The sequence below is a fragment of the Empidonax traillii genome, unplaced genomic scaffold (genome assembly GCF_003031625.1).
Source record: "Empidonax traillii isolate 1590-97213 ecotype Southwest subspecies unplaced genomic scaffold, ASM303162v1 scaffold30:size3273891, whole genome shotgun sequence".
NCBI classification, from domain to species: Eukaryota; Metazoa; Chordata; class Aves; order Passeriformes; family Tyrannidae; genus Empidonax; species Empidonax traillii.
The window spans coordinates 310,355-333,289 of NW_020955223.1; the positions used below are offsets into that span (position 1 = coordinate 310,355).

The 22,935-nt window shown below is 35.9% G+C and overlaps 2 protein-coding genes across 8 annotated transcripts in view; one reads left to right on the top strand and one right to left on the bottom strand.

The window, feature by feature from the left end:
• The window catches only part of CASD1 (CAS1 domain containing 1), a 26,532-nt gene extending 9,142 nt beyond the window's left edge, over positions 1–17,390 (top strand). The window contains exons 5-18 of the mRNA XM_027910650.1: positions 765–827; positions 1,951–1,995; positions 4,532–4,655; positions 6,300–6,514; positions 7,499–7,924; positions 8,341–8,430; positions 8,987–9,106; positions 10,075–10,231; positions 11,752–11,831; positions 12,707–12,808; positions 14,078–14,218; positions 14,758–14,835; positions 15,728–15,820; positions 16,827–17,390. Coding sequence (XP_027766451.1) covers positions 765–827; positions 1,951–1,995; positions 4,532–4,655; positions 6,300–6,514; positions 7,499–7,924; positions 8,341–8,430; positions 8,987–9,106; positions 10,075–10,231; positions 11,752–11,831; positions 12,707–12,808; positions 14,078–14,218; positions 14,758–14,835; positions 15,728–15,820; positions 16,827–17,093 — 2,001 coding nt within the window. The 3' untranslated portion in view covers positions 17,094–17,390. The remainder of the gene's footprint in view (positions 1–764; positions 828–1,950; positions 1,996–4,531; positions 4,656–6,299; positions 6,515–7,498; positions 7,925–8,340; positions 8,431–8,986; positions 9,107–10,074; positions 10,232–11,751; positions 11,832–12,706; positions 12,809–14,077; positions 14,219–14,757; positions 14,836–15,727; positions 15,821–16,826) is intronic.
• Positions 17,391–19,896: 2,506 nt separating this feature from the next.
• Positions 19,897–22,935, bottom strand: part of SGCE (sarcoglycan epsilon) — a 32,483-nt gene continuing 29,444 nt past the window's right edge. For 5 of the 7 annotated variants that reach the window (XM_027910674.1, XM_027910704.1, XM_027910711.1 and 2 more), the window contains one exon: positions 19,898–22,711. In XM_027910674.1, coding sequence (XP_027766475.1) covers positions 22,661–22,711 — 51 coding nt within the window. In that variant the 3' untranslated portion in view covers positions 19,898–22,660. Of the gene's footprint in view, positions 22,712–22,935 lie in introns of all 7 variants that reach the window. The other 2 variants (XM_027910686.1, XM_027910680.1) reach the window with 1 other exon arrangement.

Consider the following 22,935-nt stretch of genomic DNA (forward strand, 5'->3'; position numbering starts at 1 on the left):
TCCTCACGATAGTTTCTGCATATATAATCCCTGCCATTTCACTTTAATATGTGTTTTTTGAACATTCGATAGTGCTGCACCTGAGGAGTAACTAGATGCTAGGAAGTCATGGCTTTGCCTGGGAGACATAATAGTACTAGCCAAAGTCTAGACTGACTTCTAGAAGGTTGAGCACTACTCCTGGCATCTGAAAGAATGCCGGTAGGTAATGTGTTTAATAGCCATGGCACTGTTAGATTTAAACAACTGATAATTTATGAAGTTGTAAGGTAAATTGTTAGATTTTATTTTTTTAAAAAAATTATGATTTCACGCTATCAGTTATTTTATGTTCGGGAGCAAAGAAAATCTGCTGGTAAAAATGTGGAAAACTGAACAAAAAGCAAGTTTTAAAGAATAAGTTATAGATGTGACCTTGGATTTATTCCTTATCACATAGGAAACCCAAGGACATCCCGTTCGGCAAATGTTAAAAAATCACCTTCTTGGTGAAATCCCAACTCCTGAACCACAAATGGAAATTTATTTTTTATGAGGGAAAAGTTTTATGGGATTGCTGGCTTTTTTTGCCTTTGCTTTCTGTTTTCCATGCTAGACCAAGGTGTCAGGCTTTTCATACTAACTATAAGGGAAATCTCACTTTGGGCCAAATGGTTTTCCTTTACAGTTGAATTGATGGCAATTAGTCTGCTTTTTTGAATTTTTTGTTTTTAGTCTACCAATTGCTTTTTAACTTACAGAGTAACTCTGCTTTTACCTTACAGGATTTTCTATGGTATCCAGAAGTTAATGGCTCTATGAGGCAACGTATCAAATCTTGGACTGAGGTTTGTCTTGAAACTTGAAGTCTAAGCAGTGAAAAGAGGAAGTTTACTAGCGTGTATGTTTCTGGCTATCTTCTGATCTCCCAAGGATGACTTCACTTGGACCAAAAAAACCCCAAAGCAACCAGAAAAACCCTTCTTCCTAGGAGCAGAGTAATTCACCCTATTAAAAGCTGAAAGGCTTTCACTCTGATCTGGTGTTTCAGTTCCTCTGTGTCTGCAATGTCTTCACTTTAATATAACCAAATATTTTGATCCTTTAGTCCATAACATGTTTCAGACTGAAGGGCAAAGGTGATCTGCATAGTCAAGGTTGTCTTGATTTGTTTTGACTATTTCCCTCAATTAGCTTACTAATTATTTCAGATGTTTCAATTATAATGCAGATTGTCGTGTTTTTCTGTATGTAATTCTGATAACAAGTAATATGTTTACAGATTGGCAACTAAATTTTTTTTTCTTTTTTCCTTTGTTGACCTTTAAATAGCCTGGAGTTATTTAGTAGTAGCCCTGAATGATTCTTTTGCTATCCTATAGGTCATTCTTGTACAACACCTTCCATCAGGATTGTTGAAGTTACCATTTGGTTTTCTTTTTCTATGATTGTTACCAAAAAATGAGTGGTGCTAAGCCCTTGCTATACCAGAGCAAAACTCATACTGGAGTGGTCAGGACTGTTTCCTTCTGCTCTTCTGTTTGAGTCCATGTGCTGGTCCTTCTCCTGGGTAGAACTGTCAGACCTCTGGGGCAACAGCTGGTCACCTCAGTCATACAACAGATGTGTGACAACACTGAGAGAGACTGAGATAAAAAGTACTTCAGTAGTGTAATATACAGATTGCTTGACCTTAGGAGAAGAAGTTTAAATAGCTTTTAAAGAAAAATATTCTACTAAATTAGTAATGATTTTAAGTGCTTATTGATACTTCACGCTTTTGCAGATGCTATTTTGGGGAAATTCAGGTATATCACAAGTTGATGTTCTCTGTCATATGTCTGCAGTCTACTCTTTTGTAACCATTAGCTGAGGGACAAGCGAGTAACAGTTAATGAAGATATGAATCGTAATAATAGTTATAATTTGTTAATATTTTTAAACTAATTCCTTTTTACTTTTGTGTCTTAGGGTTCTGTGGCAAAACCTCATATAATTGTAGTAGGAGCTGCCACGGTAAGTTAGACATATATGGGGCATTTTAGTAAAGAGGGAAGTTCTTGTAGGATAACATCAATGCTCTCAAGTTGGTTACAAGATTAAGTTGTTAAACCCGATTTATAACAAAAAGTCTACTCACAGTGAATTTGCTGTTACAAGTAGTTTTAAAATATAAGGTGTATTTTATTGTAGCTGTGTGAGGTACAGTACTTGCTTTTTGTCTGCAATACTGGTTAATAAACATTGGCTAGCTTTAACCTAGTAATAAAAAAGCTCTAATTAAAATCAGTTTTTTAATTTAAAATTTTAAATGAAAGTGCTTGCATACTAACTAAGATACATTTTTAATTAACGTTTTCAGTCACAAAGTACTGCTTTTGAGCGTGGTCCGATCTGGAATGGTCTTTTTGATCACACATATTTTCTTTAGATTTATATGGGTAAAAATGAATAATTCAATAACCAAAGAGATTGCAGTTCCTGAATCTTCTTCCACTGGAAATTTCCACCACTGCTATGTGCTGCAGTGTCACAGAAAACAAGGCTGACAAGGACCAGAAGAGGCCTCCTAACCCATCAGTTTGTCACAGGGCAGGATCAGTTATATGTGTTGCACTTTGCAAGAGTCAACCAATTCTTTAAAACTTCCAGGGATGGAATTTAACAACCCCTCCTAAATATTCTGCTCTAGTAGTTCACTGGTACTGGGAATCAAGAGTTGAACAAATGCCCATCTCATTATTTCCGTGATTAATATCCCTTACTTGCAAATATTTGGGAATTGGAATTTGAAAGGGATTAGCTATTACATTTTCGTACCAGCTGAAACATAAAGAGGGGAAAATGTGTTCCATTTTAAATAAAATCCTTTGAAAGCAGTTTTGTTTAGAGACACTTCAGGCGTTCTACCGGTCTGGAAACTTCTGGGCATGCCAATCTTAAGGGTGAATGCCCTCAATTTTAAGGGAAGGTCACGTGTGTATGGACACCTCCACACATTTCCTGAGAGATCAGGAATTCTCTTTTGCCTTTAGGTGAACCCCTAAATTCCCATCTTTTTTAGGATTCACGTAAATATTTGAGCTCTAAGAATCATAGTAAGCCTAGAATATGTAATACATTAGCCATTGCTGCTTGTCCTGTGTGGACAGCAGGAGATACAAACTAACAATATACATGTTACGCTCAGCTCTTCTTAACACCATATATTTACACAAAATATTAGTAATCTAGATAGTACAAAGAAAAGCATCCCCTATTTTAAGGATCTTGCAAAAAAGTTAGAAGATTCAAAAAGCAGACACATCAGCAACCTCCCCACAGCTGACACTGGTGTGGTAACCTGCTGCTAGATTAAACTGGTGTGTTCTCTTGGACTTGTCAGCATTTTGAAACTTCCTTTTATGTTTTAACTTAGCTCTCAGTTTGGTCATGCTGCTTTGGCCTGGACATGTCTGTCTTAAGATGTCAACTGTGTAACAGTTTATAAATAGAAGTAAAGTCTTACAAGCTGGAGAAACTCCAGCTCATACAAAACTCAGTTGCTTGCTTATTTTGGGAAAAGGAGCTACTCTGAGAAAGTCACTATAGTGCCCTGCTTCTTAATTCCTGACTTCCTACTGAATGGAATATGCTGTTTTAACTGTCTGATAAATATTGTAGGTGTTTCACAAGTAAAGATTTAGCTACTGGGAGAAAGAAACTGCCTTTTTTTTTTTTTTTTTTTTTTTTCCGGTGTGGGAGCTCTCAGAGCAGCTGCCTGTTATTTGGTTTCGTGAAGTATTAATTTATATTCAGTAATATTCTGACGAAGAGTGTTAATCAGTAGCTTACATAAAAATTTTTATGTAGATATTTAGAAATAACTGAGAGTTTACTACATTCAGGCTAATTGGTTTGAGTTTTTTTTTCCTTTTTTTTGCTAAATCAGTATAGATACAGTAATACTTAAAAAAAAATGCTAAATCCATTTTTTCTGCAATGTGGAAAATTCTTTTCAGAAGTTAGGAGAAATTCTAGTGTGGCTATATCATTCTCCCAGTCACTTCATTTAGAAGACTAAACCACAAATTAAAATGGCTCTTTTTCTTTTTTCTTTTTTTTTTTTTTTCTCTGTGGGTATCTGCAAAACAGATGGAAATGTTGGAACTTGATACCACCATCAAGTTTTGTTTGCACGCATCTCTTGCTGTGGTCAGTTTTCCTAGAGTAGAATTGACCAAACTGGACATGATTTTTAGAGAATGAGACTGGCTTCGCTACTTCATTGTTAATTAAAGTCAGGAGAGTGAATTAAAACATCTTGTGTAATTTAATTTATGAAAAGTCAAATGTACCTAAATTGAATGTTATATACTCTGCATTTAAATGATCTGTTTGAACGTAATTACCTGCTTGGTCTGAAACAGGTTTTTTAGCACTTTTGAATAGAAAATTAAGGAAATTTAGCCATATAGAAATAATGAAAAATAGCTACTAACAAAGCAAGGGAATTGGTTAATTAAGGGTCTTCAGGCTTACAGGTTTTGAATCTATTTCTTTATTTCTTCAGTGGTCTATCAAGATTCACAATGGCAGCAACGAAGCCCTTGCACAATATAAAATCAATATCACTTCAATTGCACCTCTTTTGGAAAAATTAGCAAAAAGTAGTGATGTTTACTGGGTCTTACAAGGTAAAGTAATGAACAGTAGGTAACAATTTGTACCATCACTGTCTATTGAGTCATTATCTTTTAGAATATGGAAAAGTTAGTCTATACTGCTTACTTGCAGATTTAAAAGGGTGTTGGTTGAATTTCAGTCTGGCTTTTCTTGAAGTCTTAACTAGCTGATACCTATTTAGCTGCTACTAGTGATGGAGATTCCAAAGCTCTCTCAGGAAGAGCTTTTGCCTTGTGAACTCTTAATTCTTCATTAGCTTACTCTGAGACTCAGTGTGCCAGGTCTATTCTCTCTGTGCTGTGCTCCATACGTGTGCCTCCTGAGAGTCAAGAACACAAGCAAATGAAATAGCAGTATTCCTGTGATTTTGTTCTATTAAATTTTCAAATTATATCAATAACAGGAGAGGTTCAACAAGTTCATCCTCTGTGTGTGTCCAGATTAAATAGACTTGAGAATACAGAGAATTTAGGTGTGTAGAATAAAACCTGCTTCTGTGCACTGAGATCAGAAATCATGGTTCACAATAAGTCAGTGAGATTTTTATCATGGCGCCAAGCTTACATTCTTTTGCTTTTCTTCAATAAAACTAAATTATGTCCCTGACACTGAACAATGATCTCATAGCGAGAACTGGTTTCTCTGCCACAGAGCACAGCATTTTAGATTATCGTCACCTCAGTTAGAAAAGTAGGCACATTTTGAGCCCTGATAGCAATATACCCAACAGTCACATCCAAGTTCCTATCAAGGATGGTTCTAGAGGTAAATTATTCTTCTCACATTCCTTTCAAAACCATGTTTATAACAGAAGCAATTAGCTGTCAGACGTGTCCCACCATTCCATTGCTAAGGATCTAGTCCATTCAAGTAATCTCTGAGCTCTTTAATGAAACAAGTGAGAGGAGAAGCAGTCTGTACACAGAGCTGCCTAGACATTGATTGTCCAAAAGTATGCATGAGTTAGCTAAAGTACATCAACTTGCATCTCATAGGGTGTGTCCCATCAGCAGCTTTTCGTAGCAATTTATTGATCTCCATCTGACCTTTTGATCTAGAATCCCGTATAGCTTTGGTGTTAAGCTTTACATTATTTCGAAAGCCTGTAGGCAACTAAGTTGTCCATTTTTCTGTAAAACTGAGATTCTGCTATCAAACTGGAATCAACAGAAGCAAGTGGAATGTGCTTATGGAGTGTGAGTTAGAGAAATGAGAAGCTGTTTTTTTCCACAGAAACTAGAGGGTTTGGGAGAGTTTTTTATTTTTTTTCTGTATGTCTATTCTGCTGCTTGTCTTCTGTCCTCTTTCCTTTGGAGACTTCTTGAGGAATTTCAGTACTGAGAGAAGGAATAAGCAGCTCTGGACTCCAGCATTATACGCTTTTCATAGATTTGGGGAAATTAAACATGCATTCGTATCTGGCCAGAGCTTTCTAATCTATAAATATGTATGCATGACTAGGGAATGGTGATAAGAACATTTAATCATGAAGAACTCTAGTAACTGTAGCAGTCATTTATTCCTTGCTGTACATTTTTTGTACCATTAAACAATTGTAACCACGTAAATGGAAGTAGCCTGTACAACTTGACCTAAGCAAAAGTCTTTGACAAGCAGAAGATTAACGTACTCATTCCTTGTCCTTTGAAATTCAGATCCTGTTTATGAAGATATGCTGAGTGAAAGTCGGAAAATGATCACTAATGAGAAAATAGATGCTTATAATGAAGCAGCTGTTCGTATTCTAAACAGCAGCTCCCGAAATTCCAAAGCGAAAGTTAAAGTATTCAGTGTATCAAAATTGATAGCACAAGAAACTATCATGAAGTCTGTGGATGGCCTGCATCTCCCTGAATCAAGCAGAGATACAGTAAGTGTTTTTGTCACTGGTTAACATTAAAAAGTAATAATAGTAAAACCAGTTTTGAAGTGAATGTTCTTCAATAGCAAACAGTATGAATGTAACAAGGATATTCATCAGGAAATTTTGTTCAGAAAATCCCAGTAGGCAGAGGTGCAGTTTTACAGGAATTTTAAAAAACATATTAGTGTGTAGCTATTTTAAAATAGCTAGTAATCCACTAAATCTTTTAGATCCTGAGTGCAAACTTCATGCCTTCATGTGCAAAAATGAGTTAAGTTGATAATGAGTTGTAAAGCAGTACTAAGAAGTAAGTCTTAAGTTTTCCCCTGTCTGTCCAGAAAATTTTGGTTGGAAAGGAGGATGAAGAAGATAAGAAAACACACAATATATGCCTTTCTGGTTGCATGGAGTGCCTCTGAGTTTATTTCTGCTCCTTAACTTACCAATATGTATATGCATGAAGTTAGCCCCTCCGAGTGTTGCCAGTCTGGTCTTCTTGTGAAAGAGCTCTCCTGTTGTGTCACCTCTGGTTCTGCTCCTTTGCAGGTTTCAGTTGCTTTAAAGTACTTGATGAACTAAATATCATCTCCCCCCAGGTTTCAATCTCATTGTCGTGTTTTAGAGACTTGCATTACTTTTAGAGACTTGCATTAGGACCCAAGTTTGTGAGCAATTTTTAATTTACAGTCCATTTAGCTCTTTATATTTCTTCTTACAGCCAGTAGAGAAAACACTTCTCTTCTAAGATTAAGAGTTTTTGCTTACCTCTAGAAGCTCAAGCATTTTTTGTTTGGAAGAGGTGTTTTGACTGGACTGTTGAATGCAAGTGGGTATATGGCAAAACTGGGAGATTTCATCTTTATAGTGATAAGGGAGAATTGCATATGTTTTATGTCAGTGCATGATCTAGAAAAAAATTTCTTATTATGTAAATATTAACTTTTTTATTAAAAAGAGTCTAGTTAACAAAACTGCTTATTTTTTTGACAGAATGCAATGATTCTTATGAATGTCTACTGCAATAAGATAATGAAGCCCATTGATGGCTCCTGCTGCCAGCCTCAGCCTCCTCTCACTCTGATACAGAAGATGGCTTTCTGTTTTTTTTCTTTGTCCATTATTGGATATTTAATTATCAGTTTAATTCATCGGAATAATTATCGGAAGAACAAATCATGCACTGATTTGGAAAGCGGAGAGGAGAAGAAACCTTCCATCAGCACGCCTAACGTTTCTACTTTAGAAATGCTTTTACACTCCTTTTGCAAACTTGGTCTGATCATGACCTATTTTTATCTATGTGACAGAGCAAATCTTTTCATGAAGGAAAATAAATTTTACACACATTCATCTTTCTTCATACCAATCGTCTATATCTTGGTTTTGGGAGTATTTTATACTGAAAATACCAAAGAGGTAATGTTCATGTTGACATCCAGCTTATAATGTTGTTTCCTAATTTGTGTGTAAATAACCAATTGCTAAATAGTGGAAGTTAATTTTTTGAAGCCATTATAACTCATCTGCAAAAATACCTTTGCAAGCAGTATAACATTTGCATGGAATTGGATGCAAAAGCTTTTTAAAACTATATGGCTGTGAGCGCTTTAGCTGTTCTCACACGGTCAAATTGGAAGTAAGCAGAGCTCAGCTATAAGAGAATGTAGATCATGTTAAGATCTGGTAGACCCGTGTCCATTAGGCAGAAAACTTTTACAGTTGAGACCTATTTACGTATAAGGTGGTTTATTGCTTTGAACTTTTTCTCCTCATTTTGTACATGTTCCTTGTTCTTTTTGGAATAGCAACACTCTTTTTTTGTTTTGCATTAGACCAAAGTGTTAAATAGAGAACAGACTGATGAATGGAAGGGCTGGATGCAACTTGTTATTTTGATTTATCATATCTCTGGAGCAAGCACTGTAAGTGATTTGAATTTTTTTTTTTTCAATGGGAATGCAGTTTTGTTTCTTGAAAAGAATGATAATGTGTGTTAGAATTGAATGCCTGTAGTTTTAAACATGGTATAAGCAGACTTAGTTTTTTTCTCTATTTAAAGTGTAGACTTTAAATGAAAGCATTATATACATTACTTGACCAGTGAAAAAATGTAGTTGTTTCCTCTATGTAGAATATTACAATAATTTATTTTTAATTGCTAGCAACATTCTTTTTTATGTTCTGAACTTGAAACTGCTGAATGTGACCTTTCAAAGAACCCTTCTTAAGTCTTTCTTAACTGGTAGTTAGAATATGGAAAGTATAGAGCAATAAACAGAAGAACTTGATTTTAACATCAGAGAGGTTAGGGCACAGAAGAGCGTAGTAAGAAACAGGGAAATGTACCATAAGGTTTCTTTTCTTAAGTTAAATCTGATTTGCTACGATGTAAAAAAGACATAAAATAGAGGCAGGGAAAGGAAATCCAAAAGCATTTTATGTGACCATTTATAAAAGGTACTTTATTTTTCTCAACAGTTTTTGCCTGTGTACATGCACATTCGAGTTCTGGTTGCTGCATATCTGTTCCAAACAGGTTATGGGCACTTCTCGTATTTTTGGATAAAAGGAGACTTTGGTGTATACAGAGTGTGTCAGGTAAGAATATCTACTTAACTGTTCTTATAAAGAAATTTGTTCTGATAGCAAAATATCCATAATATATCCATCCTCTCTAAATAATGTGATATCAGATCACTTAAACAAGGTTTGCACATTAAAAATTGCTGTTGTATCTATGTAATCTAATCTGTTTAATTGGTAGTGTTTATCTAATACAAACCTAAATCATATAAATGGTACTTACAATGTAAAAAATGCGAGTATGTGCACTCTAAAATGTCAAGACAAATATTTGCTAATAAATAGCAATGGAGGTTCCACTGCAGTAGCAATTTGCAATATATATTAATATATAAGTAATGATCCAGGCAGGCTTCCGAAGATGGTGTGTTGGAACCTACGTTTATTACTAAAGGAAACTAATTTTCATGCCATAACGTTACTGGGAAACATACCTGGGTTTGTGGCTTCCCTGCCAGGTTTTGCAGCATGTACTGTAGCAGTTTACATTTTTTTTTTTTTCAGTATGTGTCTTTTATTGCTGTTAAGTGTTACATTGTCATGTGACTCAGGTAATTTTGCTTATTAAATGAACGGCTACAGCCTAATTACAGTGCTGGTAGTGGCATTACCTCGCTTTAACTGAGCTAGCCCAGGTAGCTGTGGGAGTGAAAACAGAGAAATTAACAGCATCCAACAGCTGGAATACTTGGTCCTCAGCCTGGGAAATAGTCAGGTCTGGTTAACCTTATTTTCATTGCAGTCTCTACCCAAGCAGGCCAGTGCAGGACAGGTCTAGAACCACGTAATCAGCCTGCAGTCTTACATTGCATTGTTGATGTTCCCTGAGATACTTATCCATGTTTCAACTGAAATATAATCAGCATGTGAGATGTAATACGTAGATATTTTTGTATAGTGCTAAAGAAAGCTGTCCCCTACATTTCTCAGCTTTGCCTCCCAGTTTATATATCCTCTCTCTTCTCTTCTCTGATACCCATCAGGTTTTATTTCGTCTGAATTTCTTGGTTGTGGTACTGTGCATAGTGATGGACCGACCTTACCAGTTCTACTACTTTGTGCCATTAGTTACTGTTTGGTTTATGATCATTTATGCCACCTTAGCTATATGGCCTCAGATCGTCCAGAAGAAAGCAAATGGTAAGATCTTTTTTCTTTGCTTTCTGCTGTCACTTGCATGTCACTACAATGATAATCATACAGAAAATGGCATTGTTAGTAGATCTCAGTCTCTTTGCAGCACAGCACAGCTGTTCACAGAAATACGGTTTGTCATAGATGAATTATGTCAGCTGAAAAAGTTAACAGGTGATAACTAAACTTTGCCTCTGGCTGCAGTCACATTAGAATACTTTTTAATAGGTCTTGATCATCAGAAATGTGTTTTATCAAGAACTGAAATATTACTGAATGCAAATTAAAACCATAGCTTGCACTGTCTCTGCTTGCTAAGACTGTGTCTGTCGTGTGCTAATGGGTACAGTGTGAACGGGGAGTGTTTAGACTCTCCTGTTCTGCATTGCTAATGTGTTTCATCCATCTTGAACACCAGTTCTGCCATATCTGACCAAATAAGAACAAAGGGTTTGTAATCTTAGTATCTTAGATTAAGTCAGCTATCAGAAGTATGTCTTGTGATACAAATATTTTAAATAAAAATTTAAGTGAAATCTCAGTTGACTTTATGCATTGCTATTCATTGAGAAAGCTGTCATCATGTCATAAATGCTTATTATTTATTTCACCTATATTAGAACTAAAAACCTTAAAAGTCTTAAATCTTCTTTTCCTATGGATAGAGGAGTATCTCCATTTGATATTCTGCAGATATGACTATGAAATATACCAAATATACCAAATACGTACTAGGAATAGATGCTGCAAACATACACTTAAAAGTACTTTTACAAGGTATCTCAAAGGCAAATAGCTTCAATTTTTTTTTTTTTTTTTAATACAAAGGCACTTCTATTCTGGAAACAGAGAAATTACTTGTGTGTACTTCAGAGCAACAGTGTACTGTGAAACTAGAAAATCTTTCAATGCCAGATTTCAGTTGTTTATGTCCCTATTTACAGCTGCCAATTTATATGGCAGGAGAGGGAGATGATCTCTGTTGCAGTGTTGAGGCTTAGGTAGAGCTTAATATCAGTCGACAGCTTTGAGGAATACTTTCTCAGGCTTTTTTTTAACAAGATACTTGTCCTTAATAACCTGAAGTTGAGCTTTGGAGTACAACCAGTACTCTATTTGTTTCACGTGACAAAAGCTGTTGGGTGTTTTTATGTGTTTATTTATTTACATTCACCTGGACTGCCTGTGCAGAGTGTTTGGGAAAACAGAGGTTTTAAAATAAGTTTCTGTTTGAAAACCTAAATTCTCATCTTTCAGTATGTATGTTGTCCCTGTCTTAGACACGAGGCTTAATTTAGGGTTAATAGGTTGTTAATTGCTGTGAATGTTAATTTTAATTGGTTAAAGTAAAATTTAAATGTAAATAGCCATAAAATATTGCTGGTAATATTTAAACATTTATTTATGAATGGATCTATTACAAAGCACAGTTACACTAAATAATTGGCAATTATTATTTAATGTTTCCTGGGTTTTGCTATTGAAAAATTAATGACAGTATAATGATTAATTTATTTCTTCCTCAGGGAACTGCCTATGGCACTTTGGTTTACTGCTGAAACTGATTTGCTTACTGACATGTATATATTTTCTGTCATATTCTCAGGTTTGTAAATCTCGACTATATTTATCCTTAATGACCTTAGAGTACATTATTGCCTGTCTCTAGTTTTTAATATGCTCATAACTTGTATATTTGCTCCAGTATCATAAATACAGAATCTAAAAAAAGCAAAAAGAACCTTTTGGTTTCTTTTCATGTTTGAATTGGTGTGGATGCTGGAAAAAACTCAATTCTGCATCTTACTCATTGGTTTGTTATTTTGACACATTTTCTGTGTACTACTACTACTACAGATGTAATAAATACAAAGGTCTATGCTTTGGTTTTGGGGTGGGGTTTTTTGATGTGCCTAAAGTTCCTGGTATTTCGCAGCATATGATGATACATATGGTGATAAGGTGACAGTGAAGATCTGTGTCTCTGAGACTCCTAGTGTTGGCTTTGATACCTCATCAGAAGCCTGGTTTGCAGGCTAAATGAGGGACTTACTGCATGCAGTAAGTACAGCTGACAGAAATCAGGGCACTCTGGGACCCTACAGGGGAGTTTGTGTGGTTTTAATCCCTCACTGGTTCTAAGCCTGTTGAACTGTAGTTGTCTGTAGAGTGTTTTTGTTATTGCAGCTGATCAGTGGATCTCTCCCTTTAGGTCAATAGTACAAAATGGAAGATGTGACAATACCTTTATGGGAGGCAAAACTGAAACCCTCTCTCACGTGAAGAAGTTTTTTTGTTTTCCTTTCTTTGTTCCCTTTTATTTTTTGTGGAGAAAGACTTCTAAGGAACCCTGTTATTTTGCTAATGCCACGTAGCCATTGAAATAGGGATGGAATAATATTAAAGACAGCGTATTGATTTAAATTTAGTAAATACAGTTGACATCCATGTTAAAGCCTTTGCCATGTTTATCTTTTACAGGGTACATTTGAGAAGATATTTTCATTTTGGCCATTGTCCAAGTGCTTTGAACTGAATGGGAATGTCTATGAATGGTGGTTTAGGTGGAAGCTGGATCGCTATGTATGTAACATTTGCATAAATTTATACTGGTCTTTTAAGTGTATTTTTTAATTGGGGTGGGGAGGAGAGGTAGGGTTGCTTTCCTTTATGCCAGAGAAAACAGGAGTTTGCCCCAGTGTTTAATGAAAGACTAAGCTGCATTCATCTTAGTTCTGCAAATGTCTGCCAAAGCCTTGCTGGTGGTTCATTTATTTGCTTCTGGATTTAAAATTTTAAAAATAAAGTCATAAAGTGTCCTAGACTTGTCTTATCTCAGAAATTTTACTGTGAAAATTTAACACCTGTAGCCTGTTGTGGTAGCTTTCTTAGTAATACTTTTTGCAAGTTGTATCAATTAAGGATATATTTCTTTTAAGGTAACATTAAAATCAGGGTCTGGATGACCAAACCAGACTATTCTTTCACATATTTTTTAATCGTTTTCCAGGGGGAAAGTGCTTTTTTTCCCAGTTACTGACCCTACAGTGTGGGGGAATAGAACAGGGAGACATTTGGGTTTTTTTCTTTTGCTTTCTTGATAAAGGTAAGTGCAGTATCTAAGATTGGAGCATTTATTTGCTAAACTTACCCTTAACAGGATCACTCACGTACTTTTCCCTCTGGGACTCTTCAGTAGCTGGAATTTGGGGAGCACACTGTTGTCACACCCTGGGCTGCCCCCAGCAGCAGACATGCTGTTTTGGGCTCAGAGCTTTGTTGCTGTGAACAGTGTGTGTTCTGGGGTGGTACTGAAGAGGAAGGTTCAAAATAAACACAGAAGAGAAGCACCACGTGGTCCTGAAACAGCCTGGTGCTGACAGCTAATGAGAACTTGGCATAAGATCTCAGAACGCTCTGTTGAAGAACTGTGTCTGTGAGAAGGGGAAGCACTTGTCCTGCTTCTTGAATGTTTTCACCTGCCAGCTTGGGAGAAAGCCAGAGACTCGTGGTTTTTCCCCAGAGAAAGCCTTTTTCAGTGCTGGCAGAGATTGCAGAGGGGATAGTAGGTACTTGAAAGCATCTTGAAATTGCATTGTCTTGTCGTTAATGCTCTCTGAAGCATTAGTAAAAGTTGTTTTTTGTAGTTTGTAGCTTTTGTAGTTAAAAATGCAGTTTATGACTACATGACATAGAAGGTCTATTTTTGTTTGCTTCAGTGAATCTGGGAAAGGACCTTTTGAAATGTAGCTTTAAAAATAGTTTATCTTATAGCATTTCTATTAAGAGTTTGTATCTGAAGTACTTCTAAAGGCTATGAAATACTCATTGCATTCTGTTTGTCTTTTACAGGTGGTTTTTCATGGGATGCTGTTTGCTTTTATTTATCTGGCATTGCAGAAACGTCAGATGATATCAGAAGGAAAAGGAGATCCTCTTTTCTCCAACAGAGTTTCAAATGTTTTATTATTTATTTCAGTTGTCTCCTTTCTGGTACGTACCTACTATAACCTAGTATAATCAGGTTTGTAAATATTTAATAAGTTTTCTGAAGCTCTTGTTTAGAAAATACTTTAAGAAATGAAATCTTAATCTGGAGATATTTCAGCTGTGTTTTTCTGTACAGCCCTACCTATCTACTCACTAAAATATTTTTCTGTTCAGTCAACTGTAGATGAAAACATCAACAGTCTTTCAGTTCATTGCAAAGGTTACAAGAAAATTGGATCATAAAAATTAAATGGTACATAATGCAGCTCTGATCTCCACTCTTGATTGCTTCTCATTTTCATTTGTGATGAAAAAAGTTGTATGAATAAGAATAGTATTCACCTTTTGCAAAGAATTTGAGAGAGATACAAAACTAAGACAAATGTAGGGTTTTTTTCTACTAGTGTCCCACATCTTAGTGAACAAATTACCACTAAAGCAATTCAAAACAGTATACTCTTGTTTTAGTTTTAAATACATTTTACTTACAATTGCATGTTACATACAAATTGCTACACAGACTGACTTTTTATATCTTTTAGACCTACTCTATTTGGGCTAGTAGCTGTAAAAACAAGACAGAGTGCAATGAGCTACATCCTTCTGTTTCTGTGGTGCAGGTAATTTTAATTATAGTCCTTGTCAGTACAGTGATAGAATCTAGTCTGTTCTTATTTGGTCTTGTTTTTAAATATATTTGTGTCTTTGCATGGAATGTCAGATATTGCACTTTATTCTCATGTATGAAAGTGAAAAAGGGTTTAACGACATTGCTCAGTTTTTCATTGCCTTTAAGCACTGAAATTGGACACCGTGACTGTGCTTTTGATCAACCTGGATGTCCCTAGTGTAGGTTTCATCATGTAGGTGCATCATTTCAGTCCAGACCCAACTTGTGACTATTTGAGTAGCAGTGGAAAAGAAAGATGTAGGAAAGCACGACTGTTTGGGAGGAATTAGTGTAGGAAGCAACCTGTGGGACCCTGTAGGACTCACTATACACCTGCTGTCTGATTCTGTGCCCTCTTTTTCTTTCTCGTAGTAGTTTGTCCTGCTCTCTTGAAGGGCAGCACACGTGACCTAATTTTTTAATATTAATTTGTCCATCCTGACACCCTGTCTTTAGAAATTGAGGGTTAACTCAGATTTGTGGCCACTTTCATTTTAGGCTGGCATGGTGTAACACGTTTTGTGACTATGCCTAATAACCATATAGTAACAGCTGTCAGCATCAAGGCCATGATTCTGCTGGAGATGTAAAAGTGACCTGCTAGGCTTTAAGAATGTAAGAGATTTTCAGTTTCAATGCTTACTTTGTTAAGTATAAACTGCATGGGTTTTTGTTTGGTTTATATAGGTGTTAGATATTTTAAAAATTTTAATGCATGGAGCAGTTCATTTAAGACAGTGAATGTGAATAAACCTTATATGTGTTTGTAATTGGCTTGTCATCCACAGTTGCTTTTTTCTGTTTTACTTTTTTCAAAAAATTAAAAAAAAAAAAAAAAAAAGATTTTAGCTTTCGTCCTCATCAGGAACGTTCCTGGATATGTCCGATCTGTGTATAGCTCGTTCTTTGCCTGGTTTGGCAAAATTTCTTTAGAGGTAAGTAGAATGACCAGAACTACAGTGAACTGAAACTTAGAAATGTAAGGATGTTTTATTATCTAAATTGCCATATAACACATAAATAGTGAAAGCATTTATTGGTTTACTCAATACCATGCTGTGGTGTTTGACCTCTTTTAGCATTATAGCTTCTGTTACACTTGAAAATCACAACTGAAATAGCAGTCTCACAGTAGCAAGTTAATCCTTGGGCTGTTCTGGGGGACGATTTAAGGTTGTGAGGGTGGGGATTTAATGCTGAAGTATGCTGTGAGGTGTATGGAGTTGGAAGATAAAAATTTAAGCCAGTTGAAGAATCAACATGAATTATATTTACTAGTGTAAGTACACTTATAAATGTGTTTGCCCTAGAAAGCTTTTTGTGAGTAATTAACAAATGTAACTTTACAAACAAAACTCTTCTTAGTGCAAATGTTATCATATTCCATTGAGTGCATATTTTGAAACTAGGAATTATCCTGCTTCCCATTTTACTTGCTGTTTGGTGATATTAAATGTTAAATTTGATTGTATTACTAAAATACATTTATAGGAGAAACTCATTTTAATACAGTGTATATATAGTATATGATTTTGTGGGGTTTTTTAAAGGGTCACATTCCATTCTTCCAGTTCCTGATGAACTTTAGGTGCTTGTCAGCTGCAGGGATCTGTGCATTCATCAGTTGCAGCATTATCTCTTATTTGTAGGCTTGTTAGTTCAGACCCTCACCAGAGAGAGTAACTGAGCAGAGGTGGATTCTTCCTCTGCTCTGGTGGAATGTATCCCGTGTTCCCCAGAGCTGTATTTGGTTAAGGGCGAAGCAAACCCATTTCACTGTGTGTTCTAACAAGCTCATAGTTTTGTCTTATAGTGAAGACATGTGGAAAGCAACTTCAGATTTAAACAGAAGTGTCAGTTGATGCAATAGTAATAATTATATGGCTTTCGGTAAATAAAATATTTATAAATATTTATTAAACACCTTCTTTTTTCTTTTAGCTTTTCATTTGCCAATACCATATTTGGCTGGCAGCAGACACAAAGGGGATCTTGGTGCTCATTCCTGGATATCCAATGTTTAATGTTCTTGTCAGCACTTTTATATTTGTGTGTGTGGCACATGAAATTTCTCAGATCACTAATGATCTAGCACAGATTGTGGTTCCTAAAGATAACTCAACTCTGCTGAAAAGGTTGCTATGCATAGGTGGATTTTTTTCTGGACTACACCTCTTCTCAGCAATTCAAGATCAGTCAAAGCATTAACTTAGAAACTTTCTTCAGGTTTACTGTGTGTGTGCCTGAACAAAAATTCTCAACTGGAGGTACAAGAAGACATTTAAATTAAGCGTGTGGAAAATGTATATAGTGCAAATGTACATATTTTGTGTGGAAATAGCCTTCTCAAATAACCTGAGAAACAAGAGTGCACTGTACAGAATTGCATGTGAAAATGAGTCTTTTCTACTGGATGTATGTTTCTGTTTACATATCTGTTTAAACGTGACACGAAGAAGGGAGGTGGTTTAGCAGCATCACGGGATTAACATGGCACTGGGGGAGCCGCAGGAGGAGCAGCCGTCACAGGCACGCAGCTCACACAAAACACGTGCTGCCATCGTTCCCAGCAGGAACAAAACCCAGCAAACTTGTGATCCTTCGGAACGGCCCCCTCTGGCTGATATGAAACCAGGGCATTTTTCTGAACAAAAGGGTAATTTTTTTGTTTAGAAATCAGTATTTTGGGTGAAAATAATACATATTAGAGGCAGCCCTTTATACGTGGAAATAAAAAGTAATCATCAGTTGAGTGATTGAAGATTATATACACGTTTACATAATGTTCTATGGGAGTTTTTTTAGAAATATAAGATGTTTTCTCAAATACGGTGAATTCTGAGATTAAATGTTTTTATAGAGAAAATTTGATTTTTTCCCCTAAAATTGATAATCCATAAATTTTCCACTAATTCATCTAATTGTGTGTAGTTCCCTGTACAATTGTCATGAACAAATGAATAATTTTCAGAGACAGAGTTCAAGATGGAGAATTTTTGGAACACCTTTTCAGCTGAAATCACATCATATCCACTCCATCAGATCTTAAGGAAATGGGAGAACGGGGGGATGGTGATCACTGAACCTTTCCCTGAGTTTGTAGGTGACCTTGAAGTAGGTCTCATTAGGGAACTGGTGCCATATTCTATCCAGTAATAATGTTTTCATTTAAAAGGATGCAAGTCAAGGATGCAAGCCAGTCAGTTGGTATCATGAAGAGAAGGGACCGAGTGGTCATCTTTGTTGCATGCAGATGGTTGAATCTCAGAATTACAAGTGAAATGAGATTGCAGCTGTTTGGAGGAACCTTTTTTCCCATCCTTTTTAGCAGTGCCCATCTTTCTTATTATCTCTTTCCTTTAGGAAAAAACTAAAATTGAAAGAAATAGTCCTTCAGTGTGGCAGTGACATGCTGTTGTTTACATTCTACTTATCAGTGAAGTTATGGACATTTCTTTCTGTCTGTGGGTTTGACTCAAGTAATAATTTGACCTTTAGTTGCTTTTTCATTTTATTCTCCTCCTGATTATTTGTTGGCAGTCAAAAATCATGAGCACAGTATTATTTTCCAAGCATGTATGCAATTATGTATGATTATAAACAACATGAGTCCTAATTTGTACCATATGTACCATCCCATGCATGTTCCTGATCTTATCCCAAGTAAAACATTGAATTCAAACCTGCAGCCATGAATGAGTGCAAAAAAAATTTTGTGAGAATGGCTTCAACTTTTTTTTTTTTTTGGTGGAGAACAGTTTTCTTTTAAAACTGTTTTAACAGTTTTCATCGTAAAAAAACTAAAAAGCAATCATTCACTTGCCCCAAATTCAGCAGTTTTACTAAGCCTGCCAGCTGTTTTAAAGCTATTGGAAAGATACTCAGCTGTTTGTTCTGTGTGTGCATTACTCCTGATGTTTGGGAACTTAAACCTCCTCAAAACATACCAGTGAGTGACTGAAGGAAAGGGTGTAGGTGAACACCATAGACATGGATAGCATGCATAACCTTCATCTATGCCAGTATTCTGAGCAACAGGAACTGTGAGTTTGAGGGATAACCTTTGTTATGTTCTTCACAACTTAAGTATTGTAGATATAATTTTATTTATCTGTTGTACAGACTTGGTTAAAAGATTTATTTTTAATGTTTGAAATAATGCACTTGTTTACTATTACTGTATGTGGGATAAATATATTTTCTTTTCAGGTTATGTAAAAATATGAAGTAATTTAAACATTAAATAAATGTGCTGTGGATGCTTATTTTTGTAATGGGAGCAGCATCAATTAAGTAAAAACTTTTTATTGCTTGACTTGAGCCTGCCTGGAATCACAGTTTAGTGCTGCAGTTTCTCCAGAGCTCTGTACTTCTGGAAACTGTTACTTCAAGGTATTCACTGTATCACAAATTATGTCCAATGCAATGCAGGAAGAAAGATTCTTCTGCAGTAAATGGCACTGTCCCTGATCTGATGAAATTACAGCTTCAGTAGCCAAAACCACCCTGGAGCTCAGGGGTCCTCAGCTGAATTCTGTGGTGGAGGCGTAGAATCCTTTTCCCCCTGGCTTATAAGGCAGGAACTCTGCAGCACAGCTCTGCAGGAAAGGACAGGAACTGTCTTGGGTTTTCTTTGGTCTGGCAACATCAAGAAACCAAAACCATCTTTAAGATTTGTTTGGGTTACAGAATTTAGCTTCTAACTGAGCTACTTCAATCCCACACTAAATAGAAGGGGCTCCTGGAGCAAAGGATTCAGAGGGGTAGTTCCTATCCCCAGAGCTCTGTGTATAAGCAGGGAGATAGTATCTAACACAGGCACCTGAATACACTCCATCCTTTCTAGTTACAACACCTGTTTAGGCATCACCCCCAGCTAAGCAAACCCTGCACCATCAGCTCCACCCCAGGTCTCAGACACCGACCATCCAGCATTATTTCAGTAATATTAACAGCTGTAAAACACTGTTGTTTATGCCCCATTTCATAAATTAACCAGACAACAACTTCACTCCTTCATGTTTTCCTATTTATTAGATTTTACATTTCAGATATGTACAAAGACAGCGTTAGGGCTTTCTATTTAATTTGGTTGCAACTTAATCAGTACAATCTCAGTTCATACTGCAATCATACATTAAAAGAGGCTGTGAATTTACTGTTTTAATTAATTCTTTAGCCATCAAGTGTCTTTAACCAGCTTTATAAATCTATGCTTTCAGAGTAATTGTTTTAATAAGTAAAAATAAATAATTTGTTATTAAACTTACCTCAGATAAGTGAAGCTTTCAGTCATAAAATAGGTCAGATATGCTTAATACCCGAGTCACCTACATCATCAGATTCTTTTCAAAATAGGTGGAGCCTCCACTGTTACAAACTAACGTATTATGCATGTACATAACAGTGTGAGACATCTCCTTAAATATATTGGCACTGTTACATTAATACAAATAAGGTGGGAGCAGCTCAGCTGGTAGTTCATTGATTGTCATGTCATCCTCGAGTTACCAGAAACTGTTATGATCCAAACCCAATACTATTTACAAAGTTCAGTCTTATGTTGCATTTAAAATCATTATTTAAAATCCATTCCATTCATTTCAGTTTCAAAACACTGGCAGCTCATACATTTGAAAACAGTAGTATAAACTAACAGAAACCAAATGCTGATTGTACTCAAATTTTTTTTTCACAGCTTGGGTAAAAGACATAAATGTTTAATTTACTGTAAGCCTCAGTGTGCAGTTTTGTGATTCACTTTTCCCTGCTAACCATCCAAGCTGCTGGAAAGAAGGAGAGGGGGGGGACATGTCTCCGAGGAAGCTGATTGACTGGTGAAGTCTTCCCTGGTACTTTCTGGATGAGTTAGGAAGGTGTGATGGATGTCATTTAAAAGTGAGTAGGAATGGCTCTTTATTTCAACTGTTTTAGAAACTGCCTTAATTTTTCAAGCCTGTAGCTTGAGCTACTTCTCCTGGTCTGACAACCGCCAGTGGGATTCCTATGGCGAGATGCATTTGCTACCAAGTTCTGTGGGCTGTGCTGAGCATTCAGGGCAGCTTTGCAAACTGACATTGGAGGTTTGACAATACACAAGTATGTACGATGTACTGAGCACTGATTATATACTTTGCTGCAATAGTTACCATACTTGTTGCATAAAATTTGTCTAAAAAGCAGCTCAGGACTTGTTTTAACTATCTGCTGAGATGCTGCATTCAGGTCCGAGCCTATAAACACGTCATTGTTTGCTTAAAAATTAAAATAAAGTAAGTTTTTGTTTTGTTTTGACAGAACAGGGTCATAACTGTAAAAAGGAGGGGAAAAAAAAAAGGCAAAACCAAAAGTGACTACTTTGGTCTTTTTACAAATTCCAATAACCTCATTTTACAAATTCCTTTTATCCTTAGCCCTAAATTCCAGAATTACTCAAATTTCTCTTAGCAGAGACCTCACAAACCTCAGCTAAGGAAATGTAGCCAGCATTTAGTAATTTTAAAGCAGACGCAGTTTTCTGCTTACAATGCAATGTCCTGATGAACATACAGCTTCTGAAAGAGAAAATATTACAGAAAAAAAGACAAAGCGTAAGTGTCAGCTTAAAACAATACAATGCTTTGAGGTAAAACCCCAAAAACTGTTGGTGTGAGCTGATACAGCTGCAGACCCTGAAGTCCTGTGTTATGGTGTAGTTGAAGATTTAAAGAAGCATCAGAAACTCATTTAAAATCTGGTGAAAAGTGTCAGGAGATAAATTATCACTGTCTATTGAAAAATACGGAAACCTCAGTACAGATCCTTTAACAAAGTCTATATTACTAAGCTTTCAGCTGCAGGGACAAATGCCTCTCAAAGTAACCACCTCCCAGAAAAGTATGTCTTTAATCAACTCCTTTTTATGGTTCATTAGATAGCTTGTTCTCCCACAACTCTTTGTGCTCCAAAAAGAACAAAGAACATGGAGGATACAAAAAATTAACTGCATTGTGAATATCACAAAAAAATTTTGAAGAGTTTTTTTGAAGAGTTAGTCCAAGTATACTGTAACAAAATTAACCATTTTTTATTTGCAGACATTAATTTTTGCCTACAGTAGTTTGCAGCAGTTTCTTGAAGGATAACCAAATGAATGAATGGACAGATTTTAAATGTTTTATTGCTTACAAGTTTTCAAATAGGGTAAATATCTGGTAAAAGAACAAAAATCCAATTTTCATCAGGAGTAGTTTTACTTATTTTGTTTGGGGGTTTATTTCTGTTTTGGTTTTTTTTTTTCCAAAAATAACTTTGCTCATTATCTTTGATATTCTATAAAAAATTAATGCCTAATAAATCTGCAGTACTATTTCTGAGCCTCATCATAAGCACAAGTTTTTGTGCTTATACACTACTGCTTTTCCTGTGCAAATATAAGGCAATTGTATCATCCCATTAAACACTCTGAAATCCTTTGAAGTTTTGATTTCCCTGTTAAAACTTTCAGGAGAGATCACAAGACAGAATAAAGCTTGATATTTATTAATACATATAGATATATATAGATATGAAAGATTATTTTCTGAATGTAACAAATATAAAAAGTTATCAGTGTTTACAAATTGTCAAAAATGTCCAAAGTACAAAAGGATACAGTACATTAGTTATATGGAAGTGATTGTACTCTCTGGCACTGAAAGCATTGTAATACTGTGGGCATGCACAATATACACCAGAAAAACTCATGCATCGACCAGAACAAATAAGGAAGTAAGACAATTTGCTGCCTTCTCTGATTACAAATTCATTGCTTCTGTTAGTTTTCTTTCCTCAGGAATACCATTTACCTGCAAATAGATGAGAATTTTTATAATCCATCAGTGGCACATGATGCTTCAACAATACTGAACTGTCAGTTGGGAGCACAGCACATAAATAGTATTTATGAGTCCTTTATCAACAACCACATTAGAGAAACACTGCAAGTACAACCTGGACCAAGAGACAACATACACATGACAGAGCTTTGCCTGCTTTCTTCTGGGAAGGGAGAACCCTGGGAAAAGTTTGT